This window comes from Pinus tabuliformis, chromosome 9, assembly GCF_031772625.1.
Source record: "Pinus tabuliformis cultivar Carrire ecotype Pingquan chromosome 9, CPIR1, whole genome shotgun sequence".
Taxonomy (NCBI): domain Eukaryota; kingdom Viridiplantae; phylum Streptophyta; class Pinopsida; order Pinales; family Pinaceae; genus Pinus; species Pinus tabuliformis.
Window position 1 is genome coordinate 1,690,407,910 of NC_142307.1, and position 14,891 is coordinate 1,690,422,800.

At 34.4% G+C, this 14,891-nt stretch overlaps 1 protein-coding gene across 1 annotated transcript; it reads left to right on the plus strand.

Annotated features, from left to right (window-relative positions):
* The first annotated feature begins 2,969 nt into the window (after positions 1 to 2,969).
* LOC149155371 (zinc transporter 2-like) lies at positions 2,970 to 5,239 on the plus strand. The gene is made up of 4 exons (XM_089440194.1): positions 2,970 to 3,509; positions 3,950 to 3,996; positions 4,257 to 4,407; positions 4,515 to 5,239. Exons 1-4 carry the CDS (start codon positions 3,050 to 3,052, stop codon positions 4,910 to 4,912), a joined length of 1,056 nt encoding a protein of 351 aa, XP_089296320.1. The 5' UTR covers positions 2,970 to 3,049; the 3' UTR covers positions 4,913 to 5,239.
* Positions 5,240 to 14,891: the final 9,652 nt, after the last annotated feature.

A 14,891-nucleotide genomic window follows, 5' to 3' on the forward strand; every position in this document is an offset into this window, starting at 1 on the left:
GTTCATCGTCAGGACAAGTTGAAGAATCAGATCCAGGCTACATGTTAAATAGTCAAAGCAGAACCTATAATGGCTATAATTAACGAGCCACCTATAACAGCTAGATGGACAAGATAAGGGACAGGGATAGGAACGCATAACTATGTTTAAATAAAAAATAAATATTTAGTTAGTTTAAATAAATAAATAGTTATTAAATTAATAGTAAGTTAGTCAAACCTTTATTAAAAATGTTTAAATTTATATAATGAAATAGTTAGATAATTTAAGATAATGTAAACAAGGTAACATATGAAAGAGTTATATAATTAAATGTTTCATATTCATTTTAATAGTAAGTTTTATATTTAAATACAAGATTGTTGTAAGATCTAATTCTAAAAAGTACAAGAGTAATCTTTTTATGTTCCAATTTTTGGATAAAATTATCTAATATTATTATTAATATTATCATATATATATATATTAAGCCTACATTACGATAATTCCAATCTATAATTAAGCTAAATTTTGTAAATACATAAAGTTAAAATAAATCCAAATAATAAGGCTTTCTACTATATAAACTAACCCATAAGAGGGGGATTATCAAGGAAGGAAACCAAAGAGGATTAAAGAACCATGGCAAAAGAGAGCAGGTAAAGGATAACAAGGGGAGAAAAAACCTATCACAAGGGAAAGCAAATAGAAGAGGGAGGGGGGGAAGGAAGGAAACGGTTAGGACGTGAGGGCAGGAACCCAGCAACTACTTATCTTCCAACCATCATCTCTATTGAGATTGCTAGGTATTTTCTCAATCTCTAGGGCTTCCCTAAATTTTCGGTGATGGAACTGCGAAACTCTAGCAATAGCATTGGCCTCTTCGATACAAACATAATGTTTGGTCTTCTCGGCATGCTCTGCTAGAGTGGAAGACTCGGTTCTCATATGTTTAAGGTCAGCAGCATGCTCACTAATCCTCTGATTAATGGAGCGTCTTATCTCACTAATGCAGGGGGTCCCACATGAACAAGGAATAATATAGACACCTTTCATTTCTTTAGGGTCTATAGGATCCTTTAATAAACAGAGGGACTTACGAATGGTGTAAAGGGGTCTAAAGGTCGAGGGAATATTATGCTTCTTAAGAATCCTTGCAATCTTATGAGTGGTACCTTTCACAAACGAAAAACGTACCCCTGGGACATGTTCTTTAGGTTTTCTTCTACTTGATAAGTTCTTGGCAGCTTTGAGGAAAGCCTTCTGACCTAAGAATCTACTATAACCATTTTCAGTAAAGACATTAAGGAGATGGGATTTCTCTTTCTCAAAGCTCTTTTCATTAGAGATCCTTAGGGCACGAGTAGCGAGGGTGCTGAGAACGCCTAATTTCTGAGTCGGGAAATGGTGGGAACTAGCATGAAGATACTGCTCCGTATGTGTTTTCTTTTGAAACACTTGGTGGGAGAGGGAACCGTCATTATTCTTAGAAATAAGAATATCAAGGAAAGGAAGGCATCCATCGACTTCCTCTTCCATTGTGAACTTAGGCGTTCTCAACACCCTCGCTACTCGTTAATAATTAATTAAAAAATTAAAAATTGTTAAAGATAAAATAAAATATTAAAATTGATTTTGATTTCCGAGGTTATTCAAATAGATTAATCGTGAATAGATATATCTTTCAAATAGGTTTCTAACATACATAAAAAAAAACTAAGTACATTTTTTTCTAAGGAAAAAACTTGACGATGAGCCACACTCGTTGGTTTGAAACGCGTGGACAAATGTTCTTTCATGTGATTTACACCCAAAAAACTTTTCTTAAAAAGCTAACTATTTTATTCTAACACAGTAATCGCATATTATTATAATATACTCTCTTATATATATATATATATGAAAGAATTGAATCATTTTTAATTCCTTAATTGTTGAAGCAACTTTATTAAAATATATATATGTATGAAAGAATTGAATCATTCTTAATTCTTTATTTGTTTAACCAAGTTTATGTATCGTTGTTTTTCATGTTGTTTAATTATTTTAGATTTGAAATGGTTTGTTTGAATTTGGTATTATAATTGTGTTAGATTTTAGATTTTTCTGAACTATATTGGTAATAAGATTGTTTTTGGGATTAATCACATTCTAATGTCGACCAAATTTTCATGATGTGATTAATCCAAAAAAAAATCTCACTATGATACTATGATATGATTTAGAGAGTAATTTTTAAGTTATTTAAAATATATATTTAATTATCAAAATAAAATTAATTTAGTAAAAAATTAAAAACTTTTAAATTAGGTAAATTTCAAACTCCTAATTTAATAAATTTTAGATAAAATTGACGAGAAGACATAGAATGCTAGATAATAAGAAGACATAAAATACTATAATGGTAATACTACGGCGTTGTTTTCGCCTGTCTTTATTTATATGTTAACTATGTTTTCCGTGAGAAAAGTTGTGGACAACTCGACCTGCTCTGCAGCGTAATTTACGATTCTTGGTACCTACAGGAATTGTTGTCCATCCTCGTAATTATGGTTGAAGAAGGTGCAGATTATATTCCAGACTCTGGGAATGGTTATTCCATTAACATGATGCTGAAATAAGCTTAGAAATTCTTGGTACTTACAGGAATTGTTGCCCATCGTCGTGATTGTGGTTGAAGAAGGTGCAGATTATATTCCAGACTTTGGAAATAAGCTTGGAAATTCCCCAAGTGATCTCATAAAGACTAGCTAATCCTTGGATTGTCAGGCAATCCCTTTTTTAATAACACGACGGGAGACTGCTTCCGTGGCATCGCCCTCCCGCGAACTTCGGCTTCATCGAACCAGTCAACGAATTAAAAAAAATCACACTGACAGCGAGGATGGAATAGGAAATTTGTAGTACATTATTAGTGTTTTTTCTGTATTTGTAGTACAGGCCCGATGGTAGTACAAGCACAGTTGGTCAGCGCGATACAGATTGTGTTGATGCCATATATACCCAATTTTATTGCTGGAAGATCTAACCCAAAATCTCCATTACTACTTCATCCATCACAGTAGCAGGCATGGCTGCGGGAACAATTACAAGGGCAGTTATTGTCATAATTAGTTGCGTCCTGATTCCGTTAGTCGTGGCCCAGGGAGGCAGTCAGAATGGAAGTCCCAGTGATGAAACGAATTTGAGAGCAAAAGGCCTAGTTCTTGTTAAGATCTGGTGCCTCATAATAGTTTTTGTGGGCACATTTGCAGGGGGCATTTCCCCCTATTTTTACAGATGGAACGAGAGTTTTCTTTTGCTGGGAACTCAGTTCGCGGCTGGTGTCTTCCTGGGGACGGCTTGGATGCATTTTCTCAGCGATTCCGCTTCAACATTTGCAGATTTGACGGACAAGACGTATCCTTTTGCATTCATGCTCTGCACTGCAGGCTACCTTATTACCATGCTCGCAGACCTCACCGTCGCTTGGGTGTATCAGAAACAAGATGGATCAAATGTCACTGTAATTCCTCTTCAAAGAAAAGCCGGTGAGTGCCTCCTGTTTTGGTACCCTTCCTTATAACAGTAGATATTATAAGGAAGTAGATATTAATTGCTAATTAGGTTTTGAATATATATATATATATATATATATATATTTTCAGTACGAATTAGGTTTTGAATAGTTGCATTAAGGAAGTTGATATTAATTGTGAATTAGGTTTTGAATAGATTGTGAATGATTATTGTTAAAAGAAATTAATGAATTGATATCATTTTTTATAACAGTAAAGAAGCAATTAAGTTTTGAATTGTTTGTGAATAAATGCATTGTTAAAACATCTTACTAAAATATAATTCAAACCGGAAACAAAACAAATAAACATTAATCCATTTCAATATCACAAATTTTCCATTTGGATAGCACAATTTTTCATTCACTGATTGATAGCAGTAATGTTGTAATTACCAAATATTCGCTCTACAGAAAGCAGAGTACCCACACATACTGGCGAGACACCACTCAGCTTGCAGGTAAGTTAATTATGTAATGTGATATATATAGCGTGTATTTTTATGTTGATGGGAATATTTTGAAATCAAATAAATATAGAAAGTAAATTGTTTCACCATTTATGTCTCTCTAATTCCAAAATATTCTGGAAATCAGCGATTCGACCTGGGGGATTTTATTTATGGTTGTAAAATAAGCTTTTGTTTTCTTCGTTGCACCAGATAAACGTACGGTCACAATTTTATTTATTGATGTTGACCTATGATTTTGACATAAGCAGGACCTCCAAACACCTCCACAAACAGCTACAACAGTGAACATGGTGACGGCGGCCTCATTGGTAAAGAAGACCTCCATTGGAGACAGTTTACTTCTCGTACTCGCTCTGTGCTTCCATTCTGTCTTCGAAGGGATCGCCATTGGTGTTGCAGGCAAGTCTTGTCTCCTCTCAGCTTTTATTGTAATGTTCCACGTCCAATTTCCCCTATTTTGAGATTGAGATTAATGAATACCTGAACGTAATGTTGTGTGATTAAAGGAACGGAGGCTGATGCGTGGAGAGCTCTGTGGACGGTGTGTTTACACAAGATATTCGCTGCAATAGCGATGGGCATAGCACTTTTGCGCATAATTCCCAACAGGCCTTTCCTCTCCTGTGCAGCTTATGCCTTCGCCTTTGCGATTTCGAGCCCCATTGGAGTTGCCATTGGAATACTTATCGATGCCACTACAGAAGGCCGTGTGGCAGACTGGATTTACGCAATCTCGATGGGTTTTGCCTGCGGTGTTTTCGTTTATGTTGCCATCAACCATCTTCTGTTGAAAGGAATAATATACAACCCGCAAAGCCGTATCCCCTATGACAGACCATTTTACAAATATATGGCCCTAATACTTGGAGCTGGACTGATTGCAGTGGTGATGATTTGGGACTGATTGCACACGTTTTGTCACCATGGCCGATACTCAGTGGTATCAGCTACACTGCCTATTCAATTGACTTTTTAATTTAAGAAATTACAATCCACAAACTATGTTGTGAATTCACAATCACATCGCTTTCTGCATGTTTTGGAGCCATTTATTTTAGTGATCAACAATAAAGTGTGCATCTGCAAGCTACAGGGCCTAAACTGGTAATGGTCACTACCAAACTCCTCTTGATCTGGAATAGATATTTTTTCCAATGTCTTCAGCATGATAGTGCGTGAACATTGAACACTATATACACCTATATATAATCATGGCAGGTTTGATGCGTCATTCTTCCTTTGTATTACTAAATTTGATGGGTTGTTCTTCCCTTTAATACCAATTTCACTCACTACTTTAGCACTTAGACACAGCAAGCCACCGTGACAATCCACGACCTAAATAGCAAGATACAGAATACATGATGAATGTAACCTTTGTAGCCTGTGTGGATTGGTACAGTATGGAACAAAGTGCCTTATTATTGCTAAGAAGGTCTCCGAAGCCTCTGACCAAACTTCCTCTCTGAACAATGTTCTTTGACCTTTGCTTGTAAGAAATATATGAACCAAAACACTGTCGTAAATAGATTTTTGGAGCTAAATTCTTACATGAACCAAAACACTTTTGTAAATAGATTTTTGGAGTTAAATTGGGTAAAATGGGTTGTGGTGAGAAGGATGTTTCGGTTAATTTTCTATGTGGCAAGAGTTTCCGGTGCGTCCTAACAAGTATTGGATACCAATGGCTAGAAGCTTCGCCCAAATTAAGAAAAGAAACATGGGAAATGTGTGAAACTTTATGTTGGGAGGGGTAATAATATCATATATTAAAATATAATATATATTAAAATTAAAAATAAATTTATTTATTTATTTCCATCTAAAATTTTCTAATCAAATTCAATATTGTAAATTCCATCTTACACAAAAATATGTAAAAGATTGAACTTTGAAACGATGCCAAAAAAATCAAAATATTAATCCATTAACAATTTGCTAATCAAATTCTTTCCCACCAAAGAAACATGTGGAACTCCCAAACAAAAAAATTGTTGTTATTACTCTATTATTATGTGATTTCATGCAATGCTATATTATATTCAACTTCAAAACTCAAGTTTGGAAATTTATAAAATGAAACTAACTAACACGCTACCATTTCTCGTTTTGACCATCACTGTAATTCGTTGAATCTTATCATTAAAGCTTCAAGATAGACTTTAGGAGAGTAGACTTATTTGCAATTGTTGAAATTCAAGATTTGCAACAGAAGTTTCCAAGGAATGACTAGTAACTATCTATATTTTGTTGAAACCTTTGCTACTTCAATGATTGGTAGCTGTCTATATTTTGTTGAAACCTTTGCTACATCTCCACATCTCTGTCACTTTACAGAGCTCGTGCAGTCTAGTCCCCTAACCTGGCATGTATCACTTAGAAAATAAACAAATGGTACATTCCCTGCTCAAAATAGGTACCCGAAACATGAAATTTTGCTCAAAATAAATACCTAAAAGATCAAAATATGTTGCAATGAAGCTCCCGAAAAGCTCCAAAGTACCTGTTAAAGCTCCAAGCAATTTTGGAGCCCAAGCTCCCAGGAGCAGGGGAACGTGGGGTATGTGCTCTCCAATGCCTTAGAACAATAGCCATATAACTATCTTAATTTAAACAAACCTTTGTTCTCAAAATGTTTGTCAACTAAAAAGCCTTTCAAGAGTATTATAACCTACATTAATATTTTCATCTTAACATAATTTTAAATTTTAAAATTTTCATCTTTGGAGTTATCTTAATTTTAACCCAGTTAACCCTTAATTTTGGATATATAAAAAGTTAAAAGAGAACCCAGTTGAGCCTTAATTTTGGAACTATAAAATGCTAAAAGATATATATATATATATATAATTTAATTCCAAGTTATATATTAATTCGTGATTTTTTTTTGATTGGGTAATATATTAGTATTTTTGATACAATCAATATAGATTCATTTTAATTCTAGATCTAGTAAAGAGGGATCAAATATCTCAAAATGAAAATCTCTTTTTGAATGCAAAATTTGAGGAAAGATTTGCATCTCAAGATATTGAAGTCCTTTTAAACGTCGCATTGTGACCAAGATTGTCTCAATATGGAAACAAATCATGCTCAACCATGTTTATTTTAGGGTTTATAATGTTTATCTTAGTGTTTATATACCTTGGGTTTATAATCTGTGTCGCATTGACAAAGATTGTCTCAATATGATAATCATCGTCAACCACGACCAACCATGGTCAACCATGTTTTATAAAATCAAACATTTTAATCCATGGTATATCATGGTCAACCACGTTCAAACGTCGCATTGTCACAAAGATTGTGTTGATATTTAAATCAATGATGATTAAGCATGATCAACCATGGCCAAACATCGCATTGTGACAAGGATTGTCTCAATATGAAAATCAACCATGGTCATTCTTCTTAATTATTCAGATTTTAAATTAATAATAAACTTTCTAAAATTTCATATAAAAAAAATTATAAAATATTTAAAAATATAAATTAATAAATTTATTATTTAAAATAAATATATTATCAATTTATTACTTAAATTAAAACATCAATTTTTAATATATATTTTTTTGGCCTGCAATATTATAACATTTAATTAATATTATAATAGCATTAAATTATAAATTTAAGAAAAATAACATGCTTTTAAAAGACTTTCCCGTTTTGTAACGCGACATTGCGATGAGTTTAACAAGCTATCATCTTAACAAATCAACCAAAATGCTCCAAGAAAACATCATAGCGCCTCAAAACTACCCTTATCCATCTAGTGGATCGTGCCGCGATCCTCTTACAAAGCCACGTGTGTAATAATGATTAAATAAGGTTTGTCTTCCTATATTCTAATGGAGTAGTCTATCTAGGCGGAGGAATAGGCCGGTTTCCGTCACCGCCCGGAAAAACCTCCGGCGCCGGCCGCCGGAAATTCCTCCGCCCAGCTCCGCCACCGTCAGCGAGCTCCGCCCAGCGCCGCCGCGAACTCCGCCCAGTTCGATTTCGTGAACTTCCAGATACTGACAGACATGGATGCGTGGCGCAATGGTAGCGCGTCTGAATCCCGATCGCAAGGTTACCTGTTCGATTCACATCAGCGGTTTTGCTAAGCTGTTCGAAGTTTTAGAGACGGATCTATTATGTGCAGTAAATATATTTGCAGTTCAGAACAAAGACGCTCGAAATCACAGTGTGGTATCTACAGAATGTGCATCCTATTTACAAGCTATAGCTATATTTGATTCAGAATATTTATTTTTTCAAATTCTCTGTATGTTGCTTTTAAATCTGAGGTGCGCAAGTACACGAAATTACTCGAGATTTTCATTCAATAGCATGTCTTCAATGTGACCTCGGTAAAATTCAACCACTGTTTAGCTGGTGAAATTGATTGTTGTTTTACTCAACAACAATCAAAATCAATTTCACCAATTTCACCAGCTAAACAGTGGTTGAATTTTACCGAGGTCACATTGAAGACATGTTATTGAATGAAAATCTCGAGTAATTTCGTGTACTTGCGCACCTCAGATTTAAAAGCAACATACAAAGAATTTGAAAAAATAAATATTCTGAATCAAATATAGCTATAGCTTGTAAATAGGATGCACATTCTGTAGATACCACACTGTGATTTCGAGCGTCTTTGTTCTGAACTGCAAATATATTTACTGCACATAATAGATCCGTCTCTAAAACTTCGAATAGCTTAGCAAAACCGCTGATGTGAATCGAACATTCGAATAGCTTAGCAAAACCGCTGATGTGAATCGAACAGGTAACCTTGCGATCGGGATTCAGACGCGCTACCATTGCGCCACGCATCCATGTCTGTCAGTATCTGGAAGTTCATGAAATCGAACTGGGCGGAGTTCGCGGCGGTGCTGGGCGGAGCTCACTGACGGTGGCGGAGCTGGGCAGAGGAATTTCCGGCGGCCGGAGCCGGAGGTTTTTCCGGGCGGTGACGGAAACCAGCCCATTCCTCCGCCTAGGTAGACTACTCCTATTCTAATGTTCTAAAATTTCTTTAAAAAGGAAATTATTGAGGTATTTAGAGTTTTCATACACTGTAATGTTGAGAGATCTCCTATTAAAAGGATTATTGAGGAAATAGAGTTTTGTCGAGCTTGAATGTTTGTTTGTTGTGTTTTTTTTTAATAATTAAGTGTTTTATTTTTATCGAGTAATTTTAAATGATTTATATTGGTATATTATTATTATTTTGAAATTTAAATTTAAAATAATTCATTATTAGTATATTTGTATTACGAAATGGTTTTGTTTTATTTATTTATTTTGAACTTTTGTAGAAACATTTTAAGAATTATATTTTATTAATATGTAAAATTGGAGTGTTTGAAGACATTTTTTTAGAAATTGATTCGATTTTTATATTTTTTTTAATAATAAGAAATTATAAAATGGTAATATTATGTTTGCTCAGTTATATAAAATATAATTTATTTTAAAAAATAAATGTATTTTTGTATTTTAAAATATATAAAAAAAAAAAAAATCAATTTCATTTAAAACAAAAAAGAAATGGTTAATTTTGAGTTATTTTTTTCTACCAATAATCTTTTTTTCACAAACATATATACTGTAAATAATATACAATTAGTTTTTATTTAGATGACAGTAACGTAAGTTCAATAAAGTTGACAAGTGGCTATGGACACACAAATGATTTGTTTAACAGTGTATTAGGGATGTATGGCAAGGGTTGTATGAAGTAACATCTTAAATTAATTTCAACAAAACTCATGTACAATATAAATAATAATAGTAATGTGTTTTCAAGGTTTGCAAACACAAATTCATGTGTATGAGATCATTTTTTTTTAAGAATCCATTTCATTGTGAATCTATTTCTTTTTATCAATTTGGTTACTAAACTATAAGGTATATAGATTTTATTCTTCCGATTTTAAAGGTATAATCTCTTAAAAAGACTAAATTATAAAGTGTATATGGTTTATTCTTTTTGTTTTGAATCTATAATCTTTTAAAAAGTAAGATATGTTTTTCTTAAAAAGCAAGACATGCTCTTCACCATTATACCTTTCAAATCTTACAAAAATTACATATTTTTTAAAAAACAATACATGTTCTTTACCATTAAACCCTCTCAAACATTATCTTAATTAGCAACCCTAATTGGAACCAAGTTGGAACAACACACCAATCACATGTTGTTAATAAATCACAAACTTGGAGATCAAACCCATCTTCCTTCCTAACAAAGAAGAAAAGAGAATGCTTGATTAAGATAACCTAAAGATTGAAATATTGGAAATTGTAATTATTTCCACGTGTCAAAATTGACTAAATTTAGAGAGAACTAACTAAATTAAGTCAAATCAAATTTGTGTGGTAAATTAAAGAGCAAGCTCATATTATTTGTGTGTAAATTTTTGTATATCTCCTCTATGCCTTTTCATCAAATTGGTATTATAACTAGAGGATTTCAGAAGCGAGGAAATCGAAAAGCCAAAATCTGCCGGCGTAGCTTGCAGAGCCCAGAGTGGTAAAAGTGTCAAGTGTGTTTCCGCAGCCGCCTAGCGATAAGCCAGTTAAGTTTGTCATCGAACGGAGGAGCCGACAGACGTCTCGAGCCGATTTGCGGCAGCAACGTCAACGTGAGGCACAATCGAGCCGCCAAGACCATAATAGCAGCGTCGTATTTGTTGAAAACTTCAAAACGAGGGGAAAATGTCCGCAGCCAAGTGAGTTTTTTTTTAATTGTTGGAAGGTTTCCTTTTAAAGTTCATGCGTGGGTAAGTTATTCATGAGCCCGATAAAGAGATATGTTTTTAAAGTCGGGTGGTGTTTGACTTGGTATAGTATTAAAAAATGGTTTTTTTGAAAAGTGAAAGCAGGATTTGTTTTAAAAAGGCTTTGTAAGGTTTTTACTTAAAAGGTGAGATTTTCAAAAGGAAAAGTCAATAAGTTAAAGTCACGTGCTTGTATGTGAGTGATATTAAAGATTTTATAATACTTGACATCTTGCTTTTTTAATTGTATGAGAAAAACATAAATGGGATTTGTTAAAGTTTTATAAGTAAGTTTTTAAAAGATTTTGAAAAGATATTCAAAAGGGTTTTGTTAATGGGTAAGAGAAATTAAAGTGCCACTTGAAGGGTTAGGTTATAAAGGTTTTTTAATAAAAAAACGTTGCATGGTATGGAAAAGTTTGCAAAGGTGTATGAAGGTTTAGAAACATCTAATTGAAAGAGTATTTAAGAAAAAGGGTTATTTTGGAAAGAGAGTTTTTGGATTGGTAAAATTTTCAAGTTTTTGGTTTTGCTTTGCTAACTAGGATGTGGTTTTTGGGTAAAGATTGTGTTTTACTGGGTATATATTGAAATTATATTTTTTCGAGGGCGATATAGAATATAGCCTTATGGAATCACAAAAGGAGCTATAAGATATAGGAAATACAATAGTTATGGGTTGCAAAGCACGATTGGAGTAAATTATGGAATCATGAAAGCAACTATAAGACATAGAAAAGACAACAGTCATGGGTCACAAGCACGATTGAAGCAAATTAGGAAAAGGAATCGAAAAGAAAAGGTAGAGATCATTGCCATATTTAGAGAAGTTCAAACCACAGTCAAAGAATTGAGAAGTCTAGCAGAATACGGAGAAGAGACCAGGGTTGATTGGTGTGGCTTTGATGTGCAACCAACTCCTATGTTTACTAGTAAATATTTTGATCATTGGGTTATCAAGATGCTAACTTTTCTTGGAACTAAAGAGTTAATTGAGTAAGTTTAATAACCCATATGATGAAGTATGTGATGCCTTAGCATTGAATTTGATAAAAGAGACATTGGCTGAGAAGTTTTTGTGTAAAGTAGCAAAAGTTACAACTTCAAGTAAGCATGGAAGATCTTGAAAGAAGAATTTGGTGCAAGAGAGTGTCACATGCAACAGTGAGATTTGTCACAATTTTTTGAGTCAGTTGAGAGTAGATGAGCAATACTCTGAGAGGACAACGCTTGGAGAATCCCACTAAAAAATGCCTGGTTGTCGTAAAGACCATAAAATTGAAACCCATTACGCAAACATGCATATGGATGAAGAAGAAGCAACAAAGATTGCCGAGAGAGAAGTCGAAGCCTCTGAGTAGCAGAACAAGAGCATATAAATGTTCAAAGACTCCACTGTAATGTGGAAGGTGCAGATGATGGTGAATCCCACAACTATAAAACACATGTGGATGATGGTTGCAAAGTGAAATGTGAATTTGTGAATCCAATGGCAGCTAATGAATTTGGTGAAGTTGAAATTGTTAATGAGCACATGCATGCTTGGATATCCCACAAGAGAGTGAATGAAAATTATGTTGATGTTAAATTTGATGAAGAACCATTAACTGGTGATGAGTGGTTGCATATGATGCAACACAAAGCTCTTATTGATATGTTGTTATTTGGTGAGAGAAGCCACTTGTGTTTGGAAGCATAGTGGAAGACAACATTTTTGTCATAGCAAATGTTGGTAAAAGGGCCAAAAATGAAATTTATGATGCAATGATAAAACAAAAGAAGGCAGAGAAAGAAGAACTAGAGCAAGAAGCTCTCACTGAAGAACATAATGAAGATATTTTTAACATTATTTTTGAGTGTGCAGGTAAACATGAGCTAGAGCAAGAAACTCTCACTGAAGAACATAATGAAGATATTTTTAACATTATTTTTGAGTGTGCAGGTAAACATGATTACAATGCAGCTAAAAGAGAATATGAAAAACAAGATGCAAAAAAAAACATGAACGTTTTTGAAGACAAAGATTAATGTATTGAAACCATTTCTGAGCAATGGAGTCAAGAAAAAATATAAAACTATGCTATTAAAAAATATAACAAAAAGAAAATTGAAAATATGAAAAATAACACAATTTGAAAATAAAAAGTTCTCGCAGCATTCCACGAGTGAAAGAATTCTTACTAGCTGCAAGGTTGGCATCCATCCAGAAATTCCAAAAAAATGGAACAGTGCTGCAAGAGCATAAGCTTCAAGCTGAAAATCTATTGAATTACCATTACCAAGGCAAGGCGAAAGATCGATCTGCCGCCTAAAACTTCAGGAGAAAAACGAGAATGTTCGGCAAGCATAACCTTCAAACTAACAATAAACCTCTGGACTAACCAAACTTTCAGCTTCATCCTCGGAAAAATATATATGAAATTCCATATTCAACTCACCTGCAAGTTAATTGCTGCCTCGCCAGTTTGTGTGGGTACTCCATTTTCAATAACACGAATATCTGGTAATTACAACATTACTACTATGGATCAAACACCGAAATTGGATTTCAACATCAAAAAGGATTAATTGTAATTTTTTATATGTATCAACAGAACTGCTCGGTGGAGGACGGATATTATTAACTAAAATCATGTCAAAATGGACATCACTCACCTGCTATTCATGTAGAAAGCTCTCGTTCCATCTGTAAAAATATGGGGAAATGCCCCCTGCAAATGTGCCCGCAAAGACTAGTATGAGACACCATATCTTTGTTAACCTCCATCTCCCATAACGCCCGCTGACTATCTGGAATCTATCTGCCGCCGAATCAGCTCCATCTGCCAGCTGATTCCATTAATTCAGGAAACTATGTGCAGTTAAATTAATTTCTTGTTGGAGCTTTCTGAAGTGGTACATTACTCCATCTGGAGTTCTCTACCTTGATCTGTGGAACACCTAACACATAGCCAACAGAAGCTTGATGGAAGATTGGCTATATATTTATCTGTTTGGTCCCCAAGCTAGCATCTCAATCCCCTTCAGTTTTTTACACCATCAAGTGAGAGAGCAGAGCCTGGAAGTGCCTTCAGATTTTCTATATTCTTTTCTTTCTGCTTGCATGAAGATTGTGTTACGATTTTATTTAGGCGTGGATAAAACAAGGCAACTTGCTTGCAGTTTGTTTTCAGTGTCCGCCAGCGCTTTATGTTATTTGTTTCATGTGTGACCGACTCTGTGATTGATTCTTTATCTCTTTAGTTTCTTTTTGAAGCCGTCTTTCTTTCGGCAGAATCTGCTAATGTTCGCGTCTTATTTGACAAATTGAAGACTCCAAAGCATGCTTCATACAGCCGCTTCTGCTTTATACAGTTTTTAGTAGAACACGAAACCTTCATTTCTAGCATCTCTGGATTTCTGTCGTGGGTTTTGATTAGCAAAGCAGTAATCGTTTGTCCCATTCAGGGAATCTGGGCTGCAGAATTATGGTTTCTGAGTTTTGAACTGCTTTATTTGGAGTCTGTAAAATTTTACAGCTTAGGCATCCGGTTAATGCCTCTTGTTGGTTACTCTAGACTTCTCATTTAATTGTTGAGCGTGACTAACGCTTTGGACTAACACGGATAACTGTGGACTAATACGGATCTAGTGAGTTGTGTATGCATTAACACTGTCTTCAACGCTGTGGGCAAGCTGATATCATAAAGTTCAAGACAGCTCGGTAAAAGAGCCCAAAGCAAAACCAGTGAAGAACTGAGAAAACTTCTACAGCAATTAACAAAACAAAATTGACATCAATGGTTGGAGGTAAGTTTTTACATTTGGGCATTCAGTTTTTATGATTCTTTACAATAAGTAATTTTTTAATTCCGCATTAAGTTCAGATTTAGCATTGCTGAAATTCGATTGTTAATTAGAATAATCGTTGCATGTGCTTACAATCTTAACTAGAATTAGGCCTTTTGCTCTCAAGTTCAATGAGCCATCACTAGAACCTCCAGAATCGCTACCTCTATGGGCTATGGCCAATGGAATGAGGCCACAATTAATTATGACAACCGCTGCACCTGTAATTGTTCTGGCGGCCATGACTGGGGATTGAGATGAATTTCGTTTGGCTTGCTGTTTTGC